The following is a 21,593-nucleotide window of genomic DNA, read 5'->3' as shown; positions in this document are numbered from 1 at the left end:
TACCTCCTTTTCACATCTCTTTCTCTTTCCTATGCACTTAACAGGCCGTTTTCTTTACATATTAGAATATATCAGTATTCCTGTTTTAAATCAACCTTCTGTCAAATGACCTTTGCATAAAATACAGTTCTTACCTTCTACTTGTCCATGTAATATCCTTTGCCCTTTCTGATCCACAGCTCCAGAGAAATGAGGAACATCTTTGTTGGGCTTCTCAGACATACTCTGTTAAAAGTAGCATCAGTAATGAGTTGCGTGAAGACTTCCTAAGCCTTTTCCAAGAAAAATATCTGAATTTATGATTTTAATAACAACCAGACTTGCAAATAAGAAAAACGTATTGAACACCAAAACCTTTAAATACCAAACCTCATATATGCTCTCTTGATTCAGCGTACCATTGAATCTTCATTCGGCTATTGACTCTCTAAACTGATCATGGAAGGCCAGAATAAGTACGTTCAAAGGCAGAAGCCTGACTTGTATGCAGATTTCAAAAAGGAACTAACAAAACACCTTCCTTTGCATTCCTGACCAAAATTAAAGGACATTTGAAATAAGTTTTGAAACAAATTCTTTAAAAGTGTACTTGCTATAAATGAAAACTGCTTCTAACAAAATGGCAGACATTTGTTTCAGTGTCAATTCATACCTCACATGATCAGAAACTTTGGAGTATATCATGTTGAGTATCAACCAAACACTGTTGTAGCTGCTGCTTCGTTTAGGGAAACAAAGGCTTGACCTTTTTCTTGACGAGAGAAGGGTTGGATCGAATGGCAAAGTAGTAAGAAAACCTTTTCTTAAAATCATGGTGAACTAGTAGCAAAAAAATGTAGATATAGGTATGGAACTCTTCAGAATGTGTAGTAAGCATTCGAACGGCAAGTATAAGAACATTTATGTCTTAGTCACCTAAAATGTGCCAAGCACTCATTTCGCTATGCACCTTTTCTTTTCTACACACAACAATAATAATGATTATGATGATGGAGTGGGTCTTCCTACTTCTTGGTCACTCTAAGACATTGAAGTAAAATGATGATCCGTGGTCCTCTCTGTCCAGAATGTCCCTCGCCACGGTCTACACGACTGGTCCTTCTCATCTTTCACTTGGCACCTTTTGCCACTCTCAGATCTTTTCTGACTACCAAAATTCCCACTCCCACTCTCATCGTCATCCTCACTGCCAACGCCCCCAATATTCTCTCAACTAACATTGTCCATTTCCTATCGATGAAGCCTTTATAGTCACTTATAATGGATTGCTGTTGACTTACTTTTCTGCTCCGACCACAACAACCTAAACCCTCCCCTTGTACACTCAGTAGCTGACTGCTTGGTACGCACTCAGTATACGAGGACCAATTAATTAAGGTCAAAACATTTACACTAATCTCACAGAGAAGATCTCATAAGTACCAAATCACTATACACTTGACCCTTGAACAAAGCAAGGGTTACGGGCTCTGATGGCCATGCACTCGAAAATCCACAAGTATCTTTTGAAACCTCAAAAACAAATAAAAAAAACCCCAAAATTACTACGGAATTTCCCACTTTAAAAGCAATAACACATAAAAATGAAAAAGTATATATGTGTTGAAACCAGAACATTAAAGCAGAAGCGCTTGTATATGCTCTCTAGGTCTCATCTACCTTTTCGGCCTCATTTGGCCATTGACTCTGTAAACTGAGCATGGAAGGTCAGGGTTAGGATAATGGAATGCTGAGCTTACCAACAATATACCCGGTCGATTAATGCATGTTTTCCCTTTTTATATGTATTACATACTGTATTCTTACACTATAAGCTAAAGAAAAGGTTACTAAGAAAATCGTAAGGAAGGGGTGCTGGGTGGCACTGTCGTTTCAGGGTCAGGCTCTTGACTTTGGCTCAGGTCATGATCTATACTTCCTGCGTTCAACGCTGGCAGTGTGGAGCCTGATGAAGATTCTCTCTCTGCCCCCGCTTCCCTACTCACGTGCTCTGTCTTCTCTCTCTCTCACAAAATAAATAATTAAAAAAAAAAAACAAGACGAAAAAGAAAATCATAAGGAAGAGAAAATATGTTTACAGGATGGTACTGTATTTATTGAAAAAAATCTGTATGTATGAGGACTCCCACATTCCAAACCCATCTTGTTCAAGGGTCCAATGTATACCTATATGATGTCTCCACTAAGAGTTTAGTGGAACTTATTATAGCCACAAATGAGAAACTCAAAGACGCATTCTAACTTTGCCATTCTTTTCTGGACACTAGGGCCATTTTATTGGCCTTCAAACATCTTCCCATTGAAAACAAGCATTCTTGGGGGGCCTGGGTGACTTAGTCGATTAGGCACCCAACTTTGAAATTGTGAAAAGGAAAGTAAAAGCTGGAGGGAGGAGTTAAGATGGCAGGGGAGGGGATCAGAATTTCCCTTGTCCCTCAAACACAGCAGTATTGAGGTCACAACACTTGGAATACCAGGAATACAGGCTGCAGAGGGACAGAAAAATCTCCACAGGTCCAGAGTGACAGCTTGGCGGGACAGAAGGGTGTGTATGCGAATTGGGAGAAATAAAATGGTCCGCACAGGCATGGAGTGGCGGAAGCCCTTTGGTGGAGAAACGAAAGGAAGGTAGAGAGAGAGGCTGTGAGAAGTGCATTTGGATATGAGAAAGCCTGTCCGGACCACAGACCAAGGAGAGATCCAGAGGGCCAGTTTCTACTTTGCAAAACAGCCTTAGAGGCTGAAAAACAGGATTTTCAAGGTTGCCAGACTTTCTCTAGACCAGAGCTACCACCTCCCATGCCTGGTGGGGAGGGAGCCGCCCCTAGGCTTGGTAGCAATCTCAGGGCTACACTGGGAGAGAACACCTTGACTATGGTGGAAAGGGGAGGTATTGCCCTGCCCAAGGGAAAAAGACCGTGCAGGCACGAGCCAGAGGCCCTCTGTCCACTGGGCAGAGTGGCGCAACTCCACTATCAGGTCTGAGCAAAGCGGGATCCTACAGGGTTTTGAATCCCAGCTCAGTGCTCAGGTGGCACAGGGGACTGTGCAGCAAGGCAAGGCGGCTCCCCAGGCTATTCCGTGAAGATAGCCTAAACAGTGAGTTTTGAGACACCTCGTGTGGGCAGGAGAGGTTTGGGGTGTGGCCATTTCTCTCCCCATGACCAACATCGTGGGGCTTCAGGGAATGGACAGTGAGCCTCCATGGAGGCAGGCCCATTACACCAAACCCTGGCTCTCTGTGCCTCATAACTGCTTCTCTATAGGAGTGAGACTGACACTGATGGGACCACACAGCCCCTCCTCTAGACCAGTACAGCCACCAGTCCCAGGCACCAATAGACAACTCTCCTCCGGTTTTCTATCTTACTTAGTTAGTTAGTTTGTTTTCATTTGAGTTATTATTCTTTTGTCTTTCCTTTTCTTTTTTAATGTTTATTTCTTTATTTTGAGAGAGAGAGTGAGTGATCAAGCAGAAGAGATGCAGAGAGAAGGAGAGAGAGAGAATCCGAGAAGGAGCCATGCTCTCACTGCAGAACCTGATGGGGGTTTCGAACCCACCAACAGCGACAACATGACGTGAGCCAAATGCAAGAGTCGGACGCTTCACCTACTGAGACACCCAGGCGCCCATCTTTTCTTTCCTTTGCTTTCCCTTTCTTCTCTTTTCCCTTTTTTCTCTTTCTACTCTGCTCTTTCCTCTTCTCCCTTTGGAAACAGCCTAGGAGTCTCGAGTTGACGTGGGTCAAAGCTAATTATATATCTACATATATCTATATATCTTAATATATACCTATATATCTACATTTAGATACATATAGCTATCTATATCTATATCTATATCTATATTTTTTACATTGTTCCTCTGTTCTGGTTCTTTGTTTATTCGATTGCGCATTTTCGCTATAGTTTTCTAGATCACCTTCTTCATTTTCCTCCCTCTCTTTCTGGATTAAGCCCTATAGCTCCTTTGAGTCACTGTTTGGTCTTTTTTTCCACTCCAGTCATTTCTCGTTTTGTTTGGGCTAAGGATTCTTCACCACCTTCTTCTCCTCGTTTCCAGGATTACTTCAACAAACAAATCAAAGCCCATCTGGTGGAAGGCCCAAACCGCCACTCCAAGTAGCGAGAACAGCCCCCAAAGACGCACCGAAAGAGTGCACACAACACACTCCAAAAACATTTGTTCAACTGCCAGGCCCTGGAAAGAGTAGGAGATCTTTTTAATATAGTAGTACTCGCAGGTGCGGGACAGAGAACAAGCTATTAGAACACATAAAGGGCAGGAATCTAGCCAAAATGACGAAATCGAAGAATTCTGCCACCCCCCCCCCCAAAAAAAAATTCCGGGAAGAAAGGACAGCCAGTGAAGTGCTCAAAAGAGACAGAAACAATATATGTGAGCACATTTTTGGAATGACACTCATGAGACGCATAGTTGCGCTTGAAACCATGCATAGAAGACAGCAGACAATCTACTGCTTCAGAGATCAAGGACCTAAGGAATCGTCACGATGAACGCTGAAAATGAAATGGTGTAAAGGAGACACAAAGTAAACTGGATGCAGTGACAGCAAGGATGGGAGAAGCAGCAGACAGAATCGGTGAAACAGAAGATACAATTGTGGACAAAGATGAAGCAGAGAAAGGAAAGGAAGGAAATGACTAGATCACGAGGCAGGTACTAGAGACCTACGTGATTCGGTGAGATGAAATATTAGCCACATCCTAGGAGTCCCAGAAGAAGAAGAGTGAGAGAAAGGGGGAGAAGGTTTTTTTGAACAACGTATAGCTGAGAGCTTCCCTCATCTGGGGAAGCAAACGGTCATCCAAGTCCTGGCGGCACAGAGAATTCCTTTCCAAATCAACAAACCCAGGTCAACACCACGACATGCCATAGCGAAACTGGAAAACTACGAAGATAAGGAGAGGATTCTGAAAGCAGCTGGGGACAAACGGGTCTTATTTGACAAGGGAAGACACATAAGGGTAGCAGCAGACCTGTCCAAAGAAACTTGGCAGGGCAGAAGGGAGGGGTAGCAAACGGTCAGTGTGCTGAATGGGAACATCTGCGGCGAAGAATCCCTTCCCCAGCAAGGCTGTCATTTAGAATAGAAAGAGAGAGAAAGGCGTTCCCGGACACACAAAACCTAATGGAGTTCATGACCACTAAACCAGCCCTGCAGGAGATCCTAAGGGGCGAGTCTGTGAGTGGAAAGCAGCAGAGACTACAAAGGACCAGAGGCCTCACCAAAAGCATGAAACCTTCAGATAACACAATGACACTAAATCCATATCTTTAACTCATCCCTCTGAATGTGAATGGACTCAATGCCCCAATCAAAAGACACAGGGAATCAGAATGGATAAAACACAAAACAAAACCAAACAACAAGATCCATCTATATGTTGTCAGCAAGACACTGATGTTAGACCCCAGGATACCTCCAGATTCAAAGCGAAGCTATGGGGAACCACCTATCATGCTACCAGAAGTCAAAAGAAAGCTGGAGTCGCCACACTTCCACCAGAAAGACTAGGTTTTAAACCAGAGACTGTAGTAACAGATTCAGAAGGGCATTGGATCATAATTAAGGGGTCTATCCATCAAGAGGAGCTAACACTTGCAAATGTTTATGGCCCCAAAGTGAAACGCCCACACATATGACTCGATTAATCACAAACATGATTAAATGTATACCTACAAATACCATGATTGTAGACGACTTTAAGACTCCACTCATGGCAATAGGCGGGTCGTCAAGGCAGAAAATCAGTAAGGAAACACAGATCCAATGTGTCATTGGACCAGATGTATTCAGATATACATAGATATATATTGGCCTAATATATATGCATTTATATACATGGATATCAACACCGATATATTAAGATCTTTTCATCCAACACCAGTAGAATGCACATTCTTCTTAAGTGCACATAGAACATTCTCCAATGTCTCCAAGTGGCATCCTGGGTCACAAAACAGCCCTCCACAGATATAAAAGGACTGAGATCATACCTTGCCTATTTTCAGATCACAACAACGAGCACTTGCTCATTCTTTCTTTCTCTCCCTCCGTTTCCAAGAGAAATACAAACATTACAAAAACATTTAGCTCAGCTCCTTCCAAGAAAGAGAAAAACAAGAATAATAAACCTTGTGGGGCAATGAGTCCTGGAGGGAAACCACACACAGACAGTAGAATTCCATAACCAACATGCTGACAATGGAGTTGACAGAAAGTGATGTACTAAAAGAACAGACACTAAAGAAATAGTTTCTGCAAGGACACATTAGGGTAGGCGTAAATGATTGAAAAAGAGCCTGGTGCAGGGAACACGTATGTGGCACAGTCAGTTCAGCATCCACCTTCAGCTCATGAGTCATGATCTCACGGCTTGTGGGTTTCAGCCCCACGTTGAGCTCTGTGTTGACAGCTCGGAGCCTGCAGCCTGCTTTGGATTCTGTGTCTCCCTCTGTCTCTGCCCCCACCCCGCTTGCACTCTGTTTCTCTCTCTGTCTCAAAAATAAACAAACTAAAAAAATTTTAAAAATACCGTAAAAAGCATGGGGGGTGAAGAGGGAAAAAGGAAAAAAAAAAAAAAAACACGTGACCAATCAATCAAGCATGAGCTTAAGACAAAAAAGAAAAGGAAAAATGTGAGCATAGGAAGGTAAGTGGAAACAACATACATTTTTCAACAGGTACATAAGTAGGATTGGGAATATACTATGAACAATAGTCTCTTTTAAACCTTGTAAAGATATATGTCTCTAAATATGTGTGTATATATATATATATATTTATATGTGTGTGTGTATGTGTATATATATGTATATATATATATGTATATATATGTGTGTGTGCATATATAAGTGTAAATGTATTTGTGTATATATGTGTATATTATATATATATCTGTATCTATATCTATCTATATCTATATCTGTCTATATCTATATCTATCTATCTATCTATCTATCTATCTATATAATATGTGGTAAAAGAGAGGCTTCGATTCACAGTATATCCCTAATAATACTGACTCTTATAACTCTACAGTTATCTGGTGATAAATACTGTAATGAAGAATTTAATTTTTTTCAGTATAAATAAATTGTTCAAATCCTGGCATCTATCGCTTCCGAAAAGCTAGAAAGTATTACTAGACTAAGAAAAGAACGGAAAAAGAGAGGTTCCTAACACATCAACATTCACTATGGAGAAAGAATTGGGAATGAGAATTCTAGGAAGAAATGGGAACCTTCGAAGGATGTATGTAATGGGACACAGTTGGAGTTACACAAACAAAGGCTGAGGACTTTTTCTCTGCAATTCTAAGCTCACAATGGGAGGATACTAAAAATATACTCTAACCTTCTTTCTTATGTAACTCCTGATTTCCTCAATAGAATTCATTTGCGTGTATACATGTGAAACACTAAAACGGAATATAAACTGAAGCCTGACTTTTTAAATTCACATATTTAATTGTGATGTATCATGCGTATTTTGTTACTTTTCAATCCCCATTCTACGGAATTCCATTTCCCTACTCATTTATTCACATTCAAAAACCATGACATTGCTTCTTCCAAGCAAGCCTTTATTCTAGCAGCTCCAGGAGTCAAACAAGTGTCTTTCCTAACCTCCAGGAGCTCATCAAGATTTAGGGGCTTTGAAATGAATACTGAAATAAATATCACATGTCTGAAACTTTAAATTTTAGAATCTGACACAAGGACGAGGAGGAGATCGTTTTCAAAGCTAGAATAGGAAAGATTTCTGAAATTAGAAATTTGACAACTTGGCTATGAAGAGCCTCTGCACATAGAGCTACTCTTTTCAGCAAAATACGTATTCTTCGGGGAGATGCACCATTTTAACTTACTCTTCATGGAGTTATTTCAAAAACTACAGGGGAACACCTTTGTAATGTAAATGTTGAGAAATACTGTAAACACCTAAATTTCTACATTTTCTAACATGATTTTAGTCTAAATGTAGAACAAAGGATAGAGCCAAAGGAAAATCCTGTATCTCACCAAAATTTAACTTGCCCGGGGCGGGGGGCAACCTACAATAGATACTTGGACCCAATCAGGTTTCATTTAGGCATGAGTATTATCAGTCATGTTACTATCACAGTAAGAATCCTTATCCTTAAGCAATGTCATATTGCCTCCATGATGGGAAAGCTTTTCCCGATATAATTTGACGGTCATTATATATTTTCCAGCCCATTCTTTTATCAGCCTCCACCTGTACGATTTACCAAAGTACAACAAAACAAAACAAAACATTCAACGCGTCATGTATCTGTAAAGTGGTTGGTTCCTGCTAACTTTCCATGACACACATAAAATGATGATACACAGGCTCCTCTTAAATGTTCAGAGTAAATAAGGGAGAAAACTCAATTCAGAGCAGGAAAGTGAGTTTCACAGGAGGGTACTTTACCTTGGAACCAAAATCAAAGTCTTGGCTAGCTGATGTAGACCACGAATCATCAGGAACAGGTGTGTCGGAACGCCTTTAGAGAAAAAAAATACAACAAAAACATGTTAGTTTATTTGAAAAGAAAATTTAAAAAGTTAAGTGAAAGGTCAGCTATCTGTGTATTAAACCACGATTCTTGGTATCATTAAAAGTTGTCCTCTGGTTTTTTCATTAAGTTTTATTTTAATTCCAGTAATAATAGCATCATGTGTTATATTAGTTTATTAATATATTGATTCACCAACTCCATACTCACCCCGTGCTCATCATGACAAGGGCACTCCTTCATCCCCATCACCTCTTTCAGCCCTCACACCACTAACCTCCTCTCTGGGAACCATCTGTTTGTTCTCAGCAGTTAAGAGCCTATTTCTTGGTTTGTCTCTCCCTTTTTTTTATCCCTTTGCTCATTTCTTGTTTCTTAAGTGCTCATGATTAGCATCACATGGTATTTGGCTTTCCCTGATTTTCCTTAACATACTACTCTCAGTCTCCATTCAGGGCATTGAAATGGCAAGATTTCATTGTTTCATGGTTGACTAATATTCGACTGTGTGTGTGTGTGTGTGTGTGTGTGTGTGTGTACATATCCACACACATACATACATATAGGACTTCTTCGTTCATTAATTTGTCCATGGACGCTTGCGCTGGCTATTGGAAATAATGCTGAAATAAACACAGAGGTGCATGTGTCCCATGGAATTCGTGTTTTTGTATTTTCTTGGGTAGTATTCAGTAGTTACTGGTTCATAGGAGAGTTCTGTTATTAATTTTTTGAGAAACCTCCATACTGTTTTCCACAGGGGCTGCATTTGCATTTTCACCAACAGTGCAAGAGGTTTCCTTTGTCTCCACATCCTCGCAAGCACATGCTTCTTGTGTCTTGGAGTGTAGCCATTCTGACAGGTGTGACGTGATATCTCATTGTTCTTTTGGGGAGCATTTTTTCATGTGTCTGTTGACCATCTGTATATTGTCTTTGGAAAAATGTCTGGTTATGTCTTCTGCTCATTTTTAAACTGGGCTTTTTTGGAGGGGAGGATACTTACTCGTATCAATTTTTTATCCTTTGTGGATACTAACCCTTTACTGGATTTGCAAAACATTTGCAAATATGTTCTCCCATCCCAGAGGATGCCTTTTAGTTTTGACGGTTTCCTTCACTGTGCAAAAGCTTTGTAGGTTAATGTAGTCCCCATAGTTTATTCTTGCTTTATTTCCCTTGGCTCAGGAGACATATCTAGTAAAATGTTGCTACAGCCAAAGTCAGAGAAATGATGGCCTATGCTCCCTTCAACGATTTTTTTTTTTATGGTTTCAAGTCTCACACTTAGGTCTGTAATTCATTTTTAGGTTATTTGTGTGTATGGTACAGAAATTGGCCCAGATTCCTTCTTTTGAATGTGGCTTGTCCGGTTTACCCAACACCATTTGGTGAAGAGACTGCCTTTTTCCCACTGGATAGTCTTTCCTCTTTGTGGAAGATGAACTGACCATACAGTGGTGGATTTATGTCTGGGTTTGCGGTTCTAGTCCACTGATCTATGAGGCTATTTTGTATGCCAGTACCCACCATACTGTTTGGATTACTACAGCTTTGGAATAGAACTTGAAAGCTGAGATTGCGATACCTCCAGGGTTCCTCGTTTTCAATATTGCTTTGGCCGTTCAAGGTCTTTTGTGGTTCTATACAACCTGTAGTCTTGTTTGTCTAGCTCTGTGACAAATGCTGTTGGTATGGTGACAGGGATTGCATGACATGTGTAGATGGCTTTGGGTAGTGTAGACACTTTAAAAATATGTATTCTTCCCATCTGTGAGCATCAGATGTCTTTCTCTTTCTTTCTGTCACCTTCAATTTCTTTCATCAGTGTTTTACGGTTTCCAGAGTACAGGTCTTTCACAATTTGGACCCTGTTTTAAAAAATTTTCAGTTCTCTATTTTGACTCCACCTCTGCTAACCTGTGGAATCTCCAGGAAAGACCCGGTCTGAGTTTCCATAACCAAGTATGACAAGCAGGGAATGCTCTGAAATAGTTGAATATTAAATGGATAAACGTTACCACAATGACTTCTCACCTCACATCTGTCAGAATGGCTCAGTTTCAACACACAGGAAACAACAAGGGTTGCTCGGGGTGTGGAGAAAAAACAACCCTTGTGCACCGGTCATGGGATGTAAATTGGTATTGCCACAGTGAAAGCCAGTATGGAGGGGCCTCAACAAATTAAAAACACAGATACCATAGGATCCAGTGATTCCACTACTGGGTATTTATTTACCCAAGGGAAATGGAAATACTAATTTGAAAAGATATATGCACCCCTATCTTTATTATAGCATTATTTACAAGAGACAAGATATGGAAGCAACCCAAGTGTCCACCAATACATGAAGAGACCACACACACATACACACACACACACACACACACACACACACACACACAATGAAATATTACGCAGCTATAGAAGAGAATGAGATCTGCAACATGATGGATATACCTAGATGGTTTGAGGCTAAGTGAAATAAGTCAGACAGATAAAGACAAATCCTATATGATTTCACTTCTGTGTAGAATGTAAATTGGGGAATATATGAACAGATAAAAAGCAGAAACAGCCCCATAAAAGCAGAGAATTGACTCTTGCCAGAAGGGAGGGGAGGTGGGGGAATGGACAAAATGGGTGAAGGGGAGAGGGAAGTTCAGGGTTCCAGTTATAGAATAAATAAATCACAAGGCTCAAAGGTACCGCATTGGGAATCTAGTCAGTGGTATCGTAATAGCATCACACTCTACCAGATGGGTGCTACACTTATGGTGAGCATGGTGGACCACCAGAGTTGTTGCATCACATATTACATTGTGTGTGAGGTAGACCTCTGTTTAAGTAAATGTATCAATGTTTAGGTTTCTATGTTATGCGTGGTCATACTAACTAGAGATTAAAAGATTAAAAGTTCCCAAGGCCAACTTTGTTCCCACACTGGTCTTGCCTTATTTAGGTCCATAATAACTAGAAAGACATTCCAAGCCTTCAGGGGCATTCAGCTACCCAAGGAGAGAGACTGTGATCAAAACGGTCCTGGTAGTTGTGCCTCTATTTCTCTATACGCTGCCTGAATATTTTCTTCCCTATGAGCTCCCACTCCTACATCACTCTTCGGCACGGTTCTGTGGCATTCCCCAAACTTTCGATCTTTAGCCTATGAAGCCATACAGTCCTACAACAAGGATGGGCTCAAATGACCGAGGGTAGGAGCCATGTCCTGCTCCTGGAGAACAAGCGAATTGGGAGTCTCAGTCATCCACACAGTCACCTCAACCTAGGCATGTTATCACTGATCCAGATGAAGCTCCCTTACTGATTTGGTAAGTCAGTCCTACCCCTGCCCAGCCCTACAAGTACATGGGAAGGGCATCACAGATTTAGGAAAAGAGGTGGAGTGAGGAGACAGCTTGCCTTGGGGCATACATCTCTGTAGTCCAGAATCTTCACCCCCCACCCCCAATTCTTTGAGAGGATCTAAGCCATCCTCCGTAAGTTGGGGTGGACGTCGATGATATCATATTTCTATTTGCTGTAAACAGACTTTTCCTAGAAGCTCAAATGATTTTTAATCTCTCTCATCAGAAAATCTGAGGTATGCTCGCACCTTCGATGAAACCAAAACACACAAAAGCAGAAACCTGGTCACGACCCTCTTGACCTCTCTATTTGAATAAGCCTTTCTAAACAACTCCCTGAATCCTGGGTCCTTCATTCCTGTCATTCACCTTTATCTCACTTGGCATAAACCCCCATATTCTGACATCTTTCCTATAACTCTTGTTCCTATCCAACTCAGTGTTGTTCTCCTTGTAACCTGGTCTCCTCTGCTAATTCGAGTCTTACCCTCCTTCATTGTATTCATTAGACCCACTCCCCAGATTTCTATTATTAAAATATTTGTCTGCAAGATGAAGACAAAAAACAAAGAAAGAAATGAAAGAAAGAAAGAAAGAAAGAAAGAAAGAAAGAAAGAAAGAAAGAAAGAAAGAAAGAAAGAAAGAAAAGAACCCGAATTTAAATCTCATTTCTGTCACTTATCATATCCCACTAGGTCACTTCAATCTCTTTTGAGTTTCAAACTGTCCATGTAAGTAACCATTCGGCAAGGAGGTTAAACAGAGGTTGAATTACCAGAGGGTATTTTGATGAAGTAATTTCTGAGGTTCCCTAAATCTTGAGACTCTAAGTACTTTTGATTTGGCCTCTGGAAAAATGGAGAGTCCTTAGCTGGCAGAAGGGGAAATATTAATGGAAAAAAAAAGAAATACCAAGAAACCCAGAGAAGAAAGTAAAAAGGCAAAAACACAGTACATAAATGTCATGGGGAAAAAATCTCCAAAAAAAGAAAAAGCTTCCTACAACTAGTCAAGGGTACTAGTCCAAAGAGAAACCAGACTGGGAACTTAGGCAACAGAGAATCCTCGAAATATCCTAGCAATATCCTTGAGATAGAGACTGAATTTAATTAACATAACATGGTCTACACCCAGATATCCTTCCCTTACAGAAAACTCATTTGTCTCAAGAAGAGGAGATATCACCACATCTAAGGAGCTGCCTGACGACATCTTGCTTATTATGGAAAAGCTGTGACACCATGGCTATAGCTGACATCCACCCTAATCTCGGATGGTAAAAACAAGGGACTAGTTACCACTTCCTAATTATTTTGTTAGCACTAGTGCTCAAATATATAAGGGCAAATGCTTGCATTAACCTGGTTTCTTAAGAAAACCCTAAATTAGAGTTCTGACATGATTACCTTTGACATGCTGAGTTGATCTGCCCTAGGACCTGTATCTTCATCTCAGTGCTGCTGAGGAACCAGAGAATGGATGTGGAAGCTACACAGGCTGACGGGCAAGCCCCTCAGCTACCCATTAACTATGGAATCAGGGTCGAGTCATCAACCTCCCTGAACCACAGTTGCCAAACTATTAAAAATTAGGCTACAACAACACAGCTATTTTGCAAAGCTATGCAATGCCTATATAACTTAAGAGATGTTATGCATAGGATATAGTGTCTTGTCCAGGGTAGAACACACAACAACTGCTTTTGTTCTCTGTGTTCCCTTAGGAAACACATAATTTTCAGTTCATTCATTTCACTTCCTTTCCTTTCATTTTCCATTTCATCTCATTTCATTCCTTTATACTTTGAGAGTGAGTGCACACAGAAATCGGGAAAGACATCCCAAGGAGGCTGTCAGCGCAAAACCCGACGTGGGGCTTGAACTCACAAACCTGAGTTGAATCAAGAGTCACAATCTTAACTGACTGAGCCACCCGGGTACCCCAGCAAATGTCATTTTTACAAATCCATAAAAATCCTACCTGGTTATAGAGTCTTCCTCAGCATTCTTATCTGATCCTAAAGAAGAAAGCAAAATACATGTTAAATCAACAATCGAAAAATAGAGGAAATTACAAGTGTACGTCTTATGATGTGTTAAAAAGTATTGCTTTGGGACCACACCTGGAAACCACACTACACTGAGTGGTAATTATACCATTCATAGGCTTAAAGCACTAAGAAATCTTACTTTCTCCTCTATATTGACCAAAAGCAAGAATGGGTTTTACGGAATTTGACACCTACAGGTGAACTGATGTTTACAATGGCCATCACTGACCGACTCTATGACACTGGAGGAAAATGGTGTCATTAGGAGAATGATTATCACAAGCTGACAATTTCAAACTGCAACTACCATGATTTTTCTGGACTTCCACTCCTAGAGAAGTTAAAAGAGAGTTTTTTTATTTTGCTGTAACACAGAACTTCCCCAGCCATTTAGTAGAGACTGTTCAGTTTTAGGATGTAACACCTCACAAATGTGCTCCATAGCTATTGCACTTTGCAGCATGGCCAAATCATAGCAAACAGACTCTCCCTGGCCTTATTTCCAATGGCAAGGTAAGTAGGAAGAATTTCGCATTCCAATTTGATAAAGTTCTAACTTCTCGAGACTGTCTCCTTCCATTGCTAGAGAGTCTATCTAGGCCCACTGAACATCACAGAGGATGGTCCCAATGTTAGTGCTATGTAGTGGCTCATGATGTCATTTTCCTCAACCCTCCCCATTAGGTGACACACATCTAGAGAAATCATGCTTTTTTTCATGGAAGGCATATGTCATCAGATCCTCTACTGATGAGCAACAAAACAAAACAAAGGGCAAAGAATAGCTTGAATGCCTACATTCAATTAGTGGGGAAATTTAATTTTCTAAACATTCAACGATATCCACTGTATGATTGTTACTATATGACACTCTGGAAAGAGCAAGACTATGGAGGTAAGGGTTGGGGTGAATGTAGGGAAAAAGGGGCTCATCCCAGAGGACTATTTTTTAAAATTTTTTAACGTTTATTTATTTTAGAGACAGAACATGAATGGGGGGAGGGTCAGAGAGAGAGGGAGACACATAATCGGAAGCAGGCTCCAGGCTCCGATCTGTCATTCCAGAGCCTGACACGGGTCTCGAACTCGTGAACCACGAGATCATGACCTGAGCCGAAGTCGGACACTTAACCGACTGAGCCACCCAGGCACCCAAGCACAGAGAACTTTTAAGGCAGTGAAACTCTTTCACACAATACGACAAAGGTGGATTCACATCATTACACATTTGTTAAAACTCATAGAATGTATAACACCAAGGCTGAACACTAATGCAAATTAGAGACTTTGCCTGAAAATGATGAGTTAGTGTCCATATAAAATGCACCACTCTTGTCAGGGTGCCTGGGTGGCTCAATTGGTTCAGCGTCCATGTCTGGATCTGAGCTCAGGTCATGATCTCACTGTTCCTGGGATCAAGTCCTGCATCAGGCTCTGTGCTGACAGCACAGGATTCTTTCCCCGCTCTCCCTCTGCCCCTTGGCTGCTCACACGCATACATGCTCTGTCACTCAAAACTGAACAAAGGATCTGAAAAAAAATTACTACAAAAACGGACCACTGTCGTGCAAGATGTTAACAACAGGGGGGCTAGGTGTGTACGAGTGCATGGTATGGTATATGGAGACTCTCTGTGCTTTCTATTATATTTTGCTGTGAACTTAAAACTGCTGAAAAAAGAAGGCTCATTAAATGTAAAAAACAATCAAACAAAGTACAACAACCAAACATGGTATCCATTGAAGCTACTCTTAGCATATATTAACCATGATACAGCCACCTTGAACATTAAGATAGAGATCAAAGTAACACAATAGGGGTACTGTCTCCCATATGGAAGTATATGAAAATACATAAAACAAAACACAAAAATACAAGTTACTTGTATACTTAGGCAAGAAAACAATTGATGAATATGACCAAATATAACTATAAACAGGGATTCAGCACTATATGAATCAAACCTGGGTTTTCCATATAATTGAGATTTTATTCTAATTTTAAGTAAAAAATCATTATGCTGATCGTATCTAAGAATCATAATGAAAGCTTAATCACATAAAAAAAGATGACGGGGCGCCTGGGTGGCGCAGTCGGTTAAGCGTCCGACTTCAGCCAGGTCACGATCTCGCGGTCCGTGAGTTCGAGCCCCACGTCAGGCTCTGGGCTGATGGCTCAGAGCCTGGAGGCTGTTCCGATTCTGTGTCTCCCTCTCTCTCTGCCCCTCCCCCATTCATGCTCTGTCTCTCTCTGTCCCAAAAATAAACATTGAAAAAAAAAGATGATAATGACCTAATATTGCCCTAGTCTTTTTCGTACAGATACCTACTTCATATGGATGATGAAACTGAAACCAGTACCATGGTAACCATCATATTACTTGCTATTAAAATAAAATTTTAAGACACCACCAAAAATGAATTGAGGGCTGTAATTCCTATGCAGAAAAGGTTTCATCCAGCAGGCCAAAGATGGCTACTCTCAGAATATCCTACTTGAATTACTGGCCCTTGGTGGTTCCCTGGGATCTTGGATTTAAGGAAGGTTTCCACCATTCCCTAGCTTGGTAAGAGAAGCTCACTGTGCCTAAGTGTTGGTAAAATCAGTGTGTTTAAGGCCGTACACTTGATTTCTTTTTGGAAACCTGGAATTTTGGGACATGCTAAGGAGAAGATGCCTATGTGATTAGCATTTGATGAAAACCTCGGGCACTGAGTATCCATAAGCCTTGTACTGGCAGACAACATTTCACTTGTGCTGTCCTAATTTCATGCTGGAGGAATTTAGCACATCCTGCTAACTCCATAGAGATAGGATTACTGGAAGTCGTGCTTGGTCTACTCTGGACTTCACCCCATGCACCTTTTCTCTGTGCTGATTGGCGTTTCTAGCCTGTCCCCATAACAAACCATAGGCAACAACTATATGCTGAGTCCTGTGAGATCTTCCAGTGAATAATCAAATCTGGGTGTCGTTGTGGTGCCTCTATCACAACTGCATTATATGAAATTTTTATTATTTGGGTTGATGTCATACACGTGGTTACAGTCAGAAGGTTATGTCACAGAATACCTTTCCTGGAATCTCTTTTTCTTGGTATTTGCCTGGAAAATTCCTACATTCCTATACATCCTTTTGAAGAAAGGTTTAAAAGGAATAGATGAAATCATGATGTCAGAAAGTGTGAAACAAGCAACAACCCTATTTTACTCAGAAAAAAAAAAAAAGAGAGAATCCTGGTGGTTGCTGCTATGTTCTACCATACACAAGTTCCTCTCAAATATGAAAAATCAGTTAATTTTTCCAACTAACTAGGACTTAATTCATTTTTCTGGCAGATAGGAATCAAAAGAAGTAACAAGGATTGTTCTAGAAAAAACAGAACTATCAGACCTAGTATAAAAACATACTACTGATTATAGTTTTTTATTTGTTTCTTTTCCTTAATTTCTTAGACAATTAAAAATATAGTACACCTATTAAAGGCAGTCATTGCCAAAATAATCAAAAAGTCATAATTATTGTGTCCTCATTCCGGCTGCTCTCCTCTGTTCATCTGATACAGTCCTACACATTTTTCATGTCCAATTTAAATGCTGGCACACAACCTGGAAACTTCTGAGTCTTCTGAGAGTTCTCTCTCACCCCCTAACTTTTCATATTCAGGAATCACAAATTTGTATTAACTATACTGTTTCGGTCTCTGCTTTATCTTTTCCCTGCCTGTGCCCTAGTCAAACATGAGTTCTTAACTGATGATTTTCGGAGGGAAAAAAAAAGCCACCAAATATTATTGTTATTTCTTAAATGAATAAAAAATAAGCAAAATAAATGAGAAAGACACAAGACCCTGAAAAAAATATTAATGGAATAAATTCAACCCCCTGACGTTTTCAATCTTCACACCTGAAAGTTTCACAATGGACTAATACTAGGCTAACAAAACAAGAGCTTCCTTTGCCTCCCAGTCTCTTTATGTGGTTTCCTATAACCTATCCTCCATATTAGGGTTCAGCAAGCTACGGCCACAGGCCAAATCCAACCTGCCATCTGATTCTGTAAATAATGTTTTATTGGGGCATAGCCCCATGTCTTCACTTACATATTGCTATAGCTGCTTTCACACTACAAGGGCAGAGCTGAGAAACCACATCACCTAAAATATTCACTGGCTCTTTAGGAAAAAGGCTTGGTGATCTGTATTTTATGCCATAACCAGAGTGTCCTAACTCAAATCTAATCTTATTAGTCTTCTGCTTCAAATTCTCCAAAATCCCTGCATCAAATACTGCTGGCTCCCTCCCTAAGAGCCATTCCATATTCTTCATTCTTGCTAGAGAATCACAACTTTATTTGGATATTTATTGTCTCCATACACAGAGAAGGCGGCCTCACCCCGCTTCAAAAAGAGAAAGGATTATTCTAAGCCAATCACAGAACCTGATTTACCAGGGAACAGTTTAGGAATGAGTATGTGACGTAACTTAGTCTTTAAAATGTTAGAGGAAGTCTACTGCAAGCCTCTTCCTAGTGAAAAGAAACACCTAAAGAAAAGCAGTCCTTCCCACCCACTGGATGTTGCCATGTGAGAATATGATACCTGGAGCTGTTGCTAAGTAGCCACCCCGGAAAGGAGAAATAAATATACCACCAACTCCAAAACTGAACAAGAGACGACTGGCATCCTGATGACATCACTGAACCATCAAAACATTTCTGGTTCCTGCTGTTTTAGTCACTGTTAGACGTCACCTATTATTTGCCGCTAAAAGCATTCTACCAGAGAAATTTCCCAAGGCCTATCGGGGAAGATCTACTCCTTTCTATAGCACTAAGAAACTTCCATAAGCTTGTCTTACCTAGGTATTCACCTCATTCCCAACCATTCCCATAGCACACGTTTTCTACCAGCAAAACCCAACTGCTCATAAATCCTGCTAAGTTCACTCGTACACCTTCGCCTCTGCACTGCTGTGTACTCCGCCAATCACGTAATCGTGATAGTTTACAAACATTGTCAAACATACAAATGTTGGTCCTTCTGCCTCTCTACCTGGCAAACTGAACTCCTCACTCTGCATGCTTACCGTAGATTCTACCCAGTCCTTGAAAACTCGGATTCCTCACCGGGAACTTACGGTAACTGGAACAAATGCCAATACAAAATAACAATGATAATTATAAGCTCTATGAGACTCTGGCACCCAGTAAGCACTAAATAGAGTAAATAATACAAATGGCAGTGGTAACAACAACTCCTGGGGTGCAGAGACTGGTTTTTGGATGTTTGTGTTCTACAACAACGGGATAACACTTAGTAGCTAACAGGCACTTAAGAGTTACTTGTGAAGTGAACAAATGGACATGAATAAAAATGATTCCTTTGAAAATTATTTTTAAAAACCACAGAAACTTTTCTGTTTCAAAAACCGCAGGGACAGCTCTATTCTGTTATGAGCACCTTAATGATCAAAACGCTGTCTGTTCTATCTTTGCCTTTCCTGTAACTTCCAAAACTAAGCTACAGAAGTTCTTTGGTAACAGTCTGCCAAGTTAAAGCTTTCTTCCTACTTTTCAGATTGTACAGTGCACTAGGTGCCACCACTAGGGAGCAACAGTAGCATTTGTGTGTGTGTGTGTGTGTGTGTGTGTGTGTGTGTGTGTGTGATTGTGAAACATCTTTGTGCTGTTATTATAATTTCTGGAGCCCAAGTTGCCCTATTTGAATACTTATGAAGATAAAATTTTGACTAATGGCAACAGAGTATCTTATTCTAACAAAATTACAGTGTCATGACAATTCTCCAACAGAAGAAAACATTGTTCTAATGAAGTCAACATATCTCATTCTGGATTTGTTGTTGTTGTTTTTAAATGTTTATTTTTTTTGAGAGATGCAGAGCATGCATGTACAGGGGAGGGGCAGAGAGAGAAGGAAAAGGGAAAATGCCACACAGGCTCTGAGCTGTCAGCAAGGAGCCCGACAGAGAAGTCTGACACAGGACTCCAACTCACCAACTGTGAGATGATGATGACCTGAGCTGAAATCAAGAGTTGGACACTTAACCGACACAGCCACCCAAGCGCCCTCTCATTCTGTCTTGATTTATGAGGAGTGAAGTTGATAATGGTGAGACCTTGTTGAGACAATATGTGAAATAACCTATGCCTCTCAACAAGGCATTGCTTTTCTTCAGTACTCGTGGAAGCTATCTGTAAAAAAACAATCTCATTGGCAGTGCTGCACACTAGCTAAGATTTTCAGTTCTTATTATTTGCCATTTGTTTATGGTACCAGGAAAGTACTGTAGAATTCCCAGTTTGAGGGCTGGTTCATTTTTTAATGAGACAAATCGCTAGGTAACAATATTTACTAAATATAATCCATTTGTAAACATTTTATAAAAGATCCATTTTTATAACAAGTGCAATTTGTTATAATATGTTTATGGAGGAAACATAAAACGTACTAACTTAACAATCTTTTTTCCTCTGGGCACCTGGATGGCTCAGTTGGTGAAGCATCTGACCTTGGCTCAGGTCGTGATCTCGCAGCTCACGAGTTCGAACCCCACATTGGGCTCTCTGCTGTCAGTGGTGGAGCCTGCTTTGGATCCTCTGTCTACCTTCCTCTGTCCCTCTCCTGCTCGCTCTCTCTCTCTCTCTCTCTCTCTCTCTCAAAATTAAATAAACAGTTAACAAAGCATTTTCGTATTTATTACACAAAGATGTCACATGGTATTTTAGGGGTCATGACTAAAATAATGAATTTCTTTTCAGATAATACTGCCTCATATTTTCAATTACCTACAGTTAACTTCTTAAATAATTCTGAACGTTAGACTATAGAGAAATTAAGAAAGAAAAAATATACATGCAATTTACACATTGGTGTTCTTTTCTTCATTGTTCTTTCATTATCAAAACACCCTTACTCTGACTTTACTTATGTTAGGACCACCAAGAGCAATTCACTATGTAAAGTCTTACCAGGATGGCTGCTTTGCAAAGAATTTTTAAGCATGATTTCTTCTTTATGTCGGCAAATTATTTCGTAACTGCTATGTATAAAAAAGGGTGATAAATAATATTACTATTTTAACACTGATATGAAAAACATTTACCAAATACATCAAATTCTTAGAGTATTTCAAATAATATCAGAGCAAATATCAAAACTTTAATTACCCCATGTACTTCAAATTTGTACATTCTAGAAGCTTTTCATTAAGTCTGTGCTTAAAGAAGAAAAAAACAGGAAGATGAACCAGTCATGAATTGAGGGCATTCTAGCTTAGTAAATTAGAACTAGCTTGCCAGGGGCACCTGGGTAGTTAAGCATCCAACTTTAGCTCAGGTCATGATCTCACGGTTTATGGCTTTGAGCCCCACGTCGGGCTCTGTGCTGATAGCGCAGAGCCTGGAGCCTGCTTTGGATTCTGTGTCGTCCTCTCTCTCTGCAACCACCCCCCACCCCAGCTCGTACTCCATCTCCCTCTATCAAAAGTAAATATACATCAAATAGAAATGAGAATTATTAGAATTCGCTTGCCAGAATGGAAAGTATTTGGAACTCAGAAGTCCTAGCTCTATAACCTATAGCTATTTGTTCTTGGAGAAGCCAC

General features: G+C 40.3%; 1 protein-coding gene across 8 annotated transcripts in view; it reads right to left on the bottom strand.

Annotated features, from left to right (window-relative positions):
* The window catches only part of LOC122478343 (ankyrin repeat domain-containing protein 26-like), a 242,014-nt gene that overhangs the window by 138,571 nt on the left and 81,850 nt on the right, over positions 1-21,593 (bottom strand). For 3 of the 8 annotated variants that reach the window (XM_043571965.1, XM_043571967.1, XM_043571968.1), the window contains exons 5-8: positions 20,959-21,029; positions 13,899-13,935; positions 8,466-8,538; positions 135-225 (exon numbers count right to left, since the gene is read on the bottom strand). In XM_043571965.1, coding sequence (XP_043427900.1) covers positions 135-225; positions 8,466-8,538; positions 13,899-13,935; positions 20,959-21,029 — 272 coding nt within the window. The remainder of the gene's footprint in view (positions 1-134; positions 226-8,465; positions 8,539-13,898; positions 13,936-20,958; positions 21,030-21,593) is intronic. The other 5 variants (XM_043571970.1, XM_043571973.1, XM_043571966.1 and 2 more) reach the window with 4 other exon arrangements.

The sequence above is a fragment of the Prionailurus bengalensis genome, unplaced genomic scaffold (genome assembly GCF_016509475.1).
Source record: "Prionailurus bengalensis isolate Pbe53 unplaced genomic scaffold, Fcat_Pben_1.1_paternal_pri Un_scaffold_51, whole genome shotgun sequence".
NCBI classification, from domain to species: Eukaryota; Metazoa; Chordata; class Mammalia; order Carnivora; family Felidae; genus Prionailurus; species Prionailurus bengalensis.
Note: the sequence above shows the minus strand (reverse complement) of the source record. Positions and strands in the feature narration are given on the sequence as shown.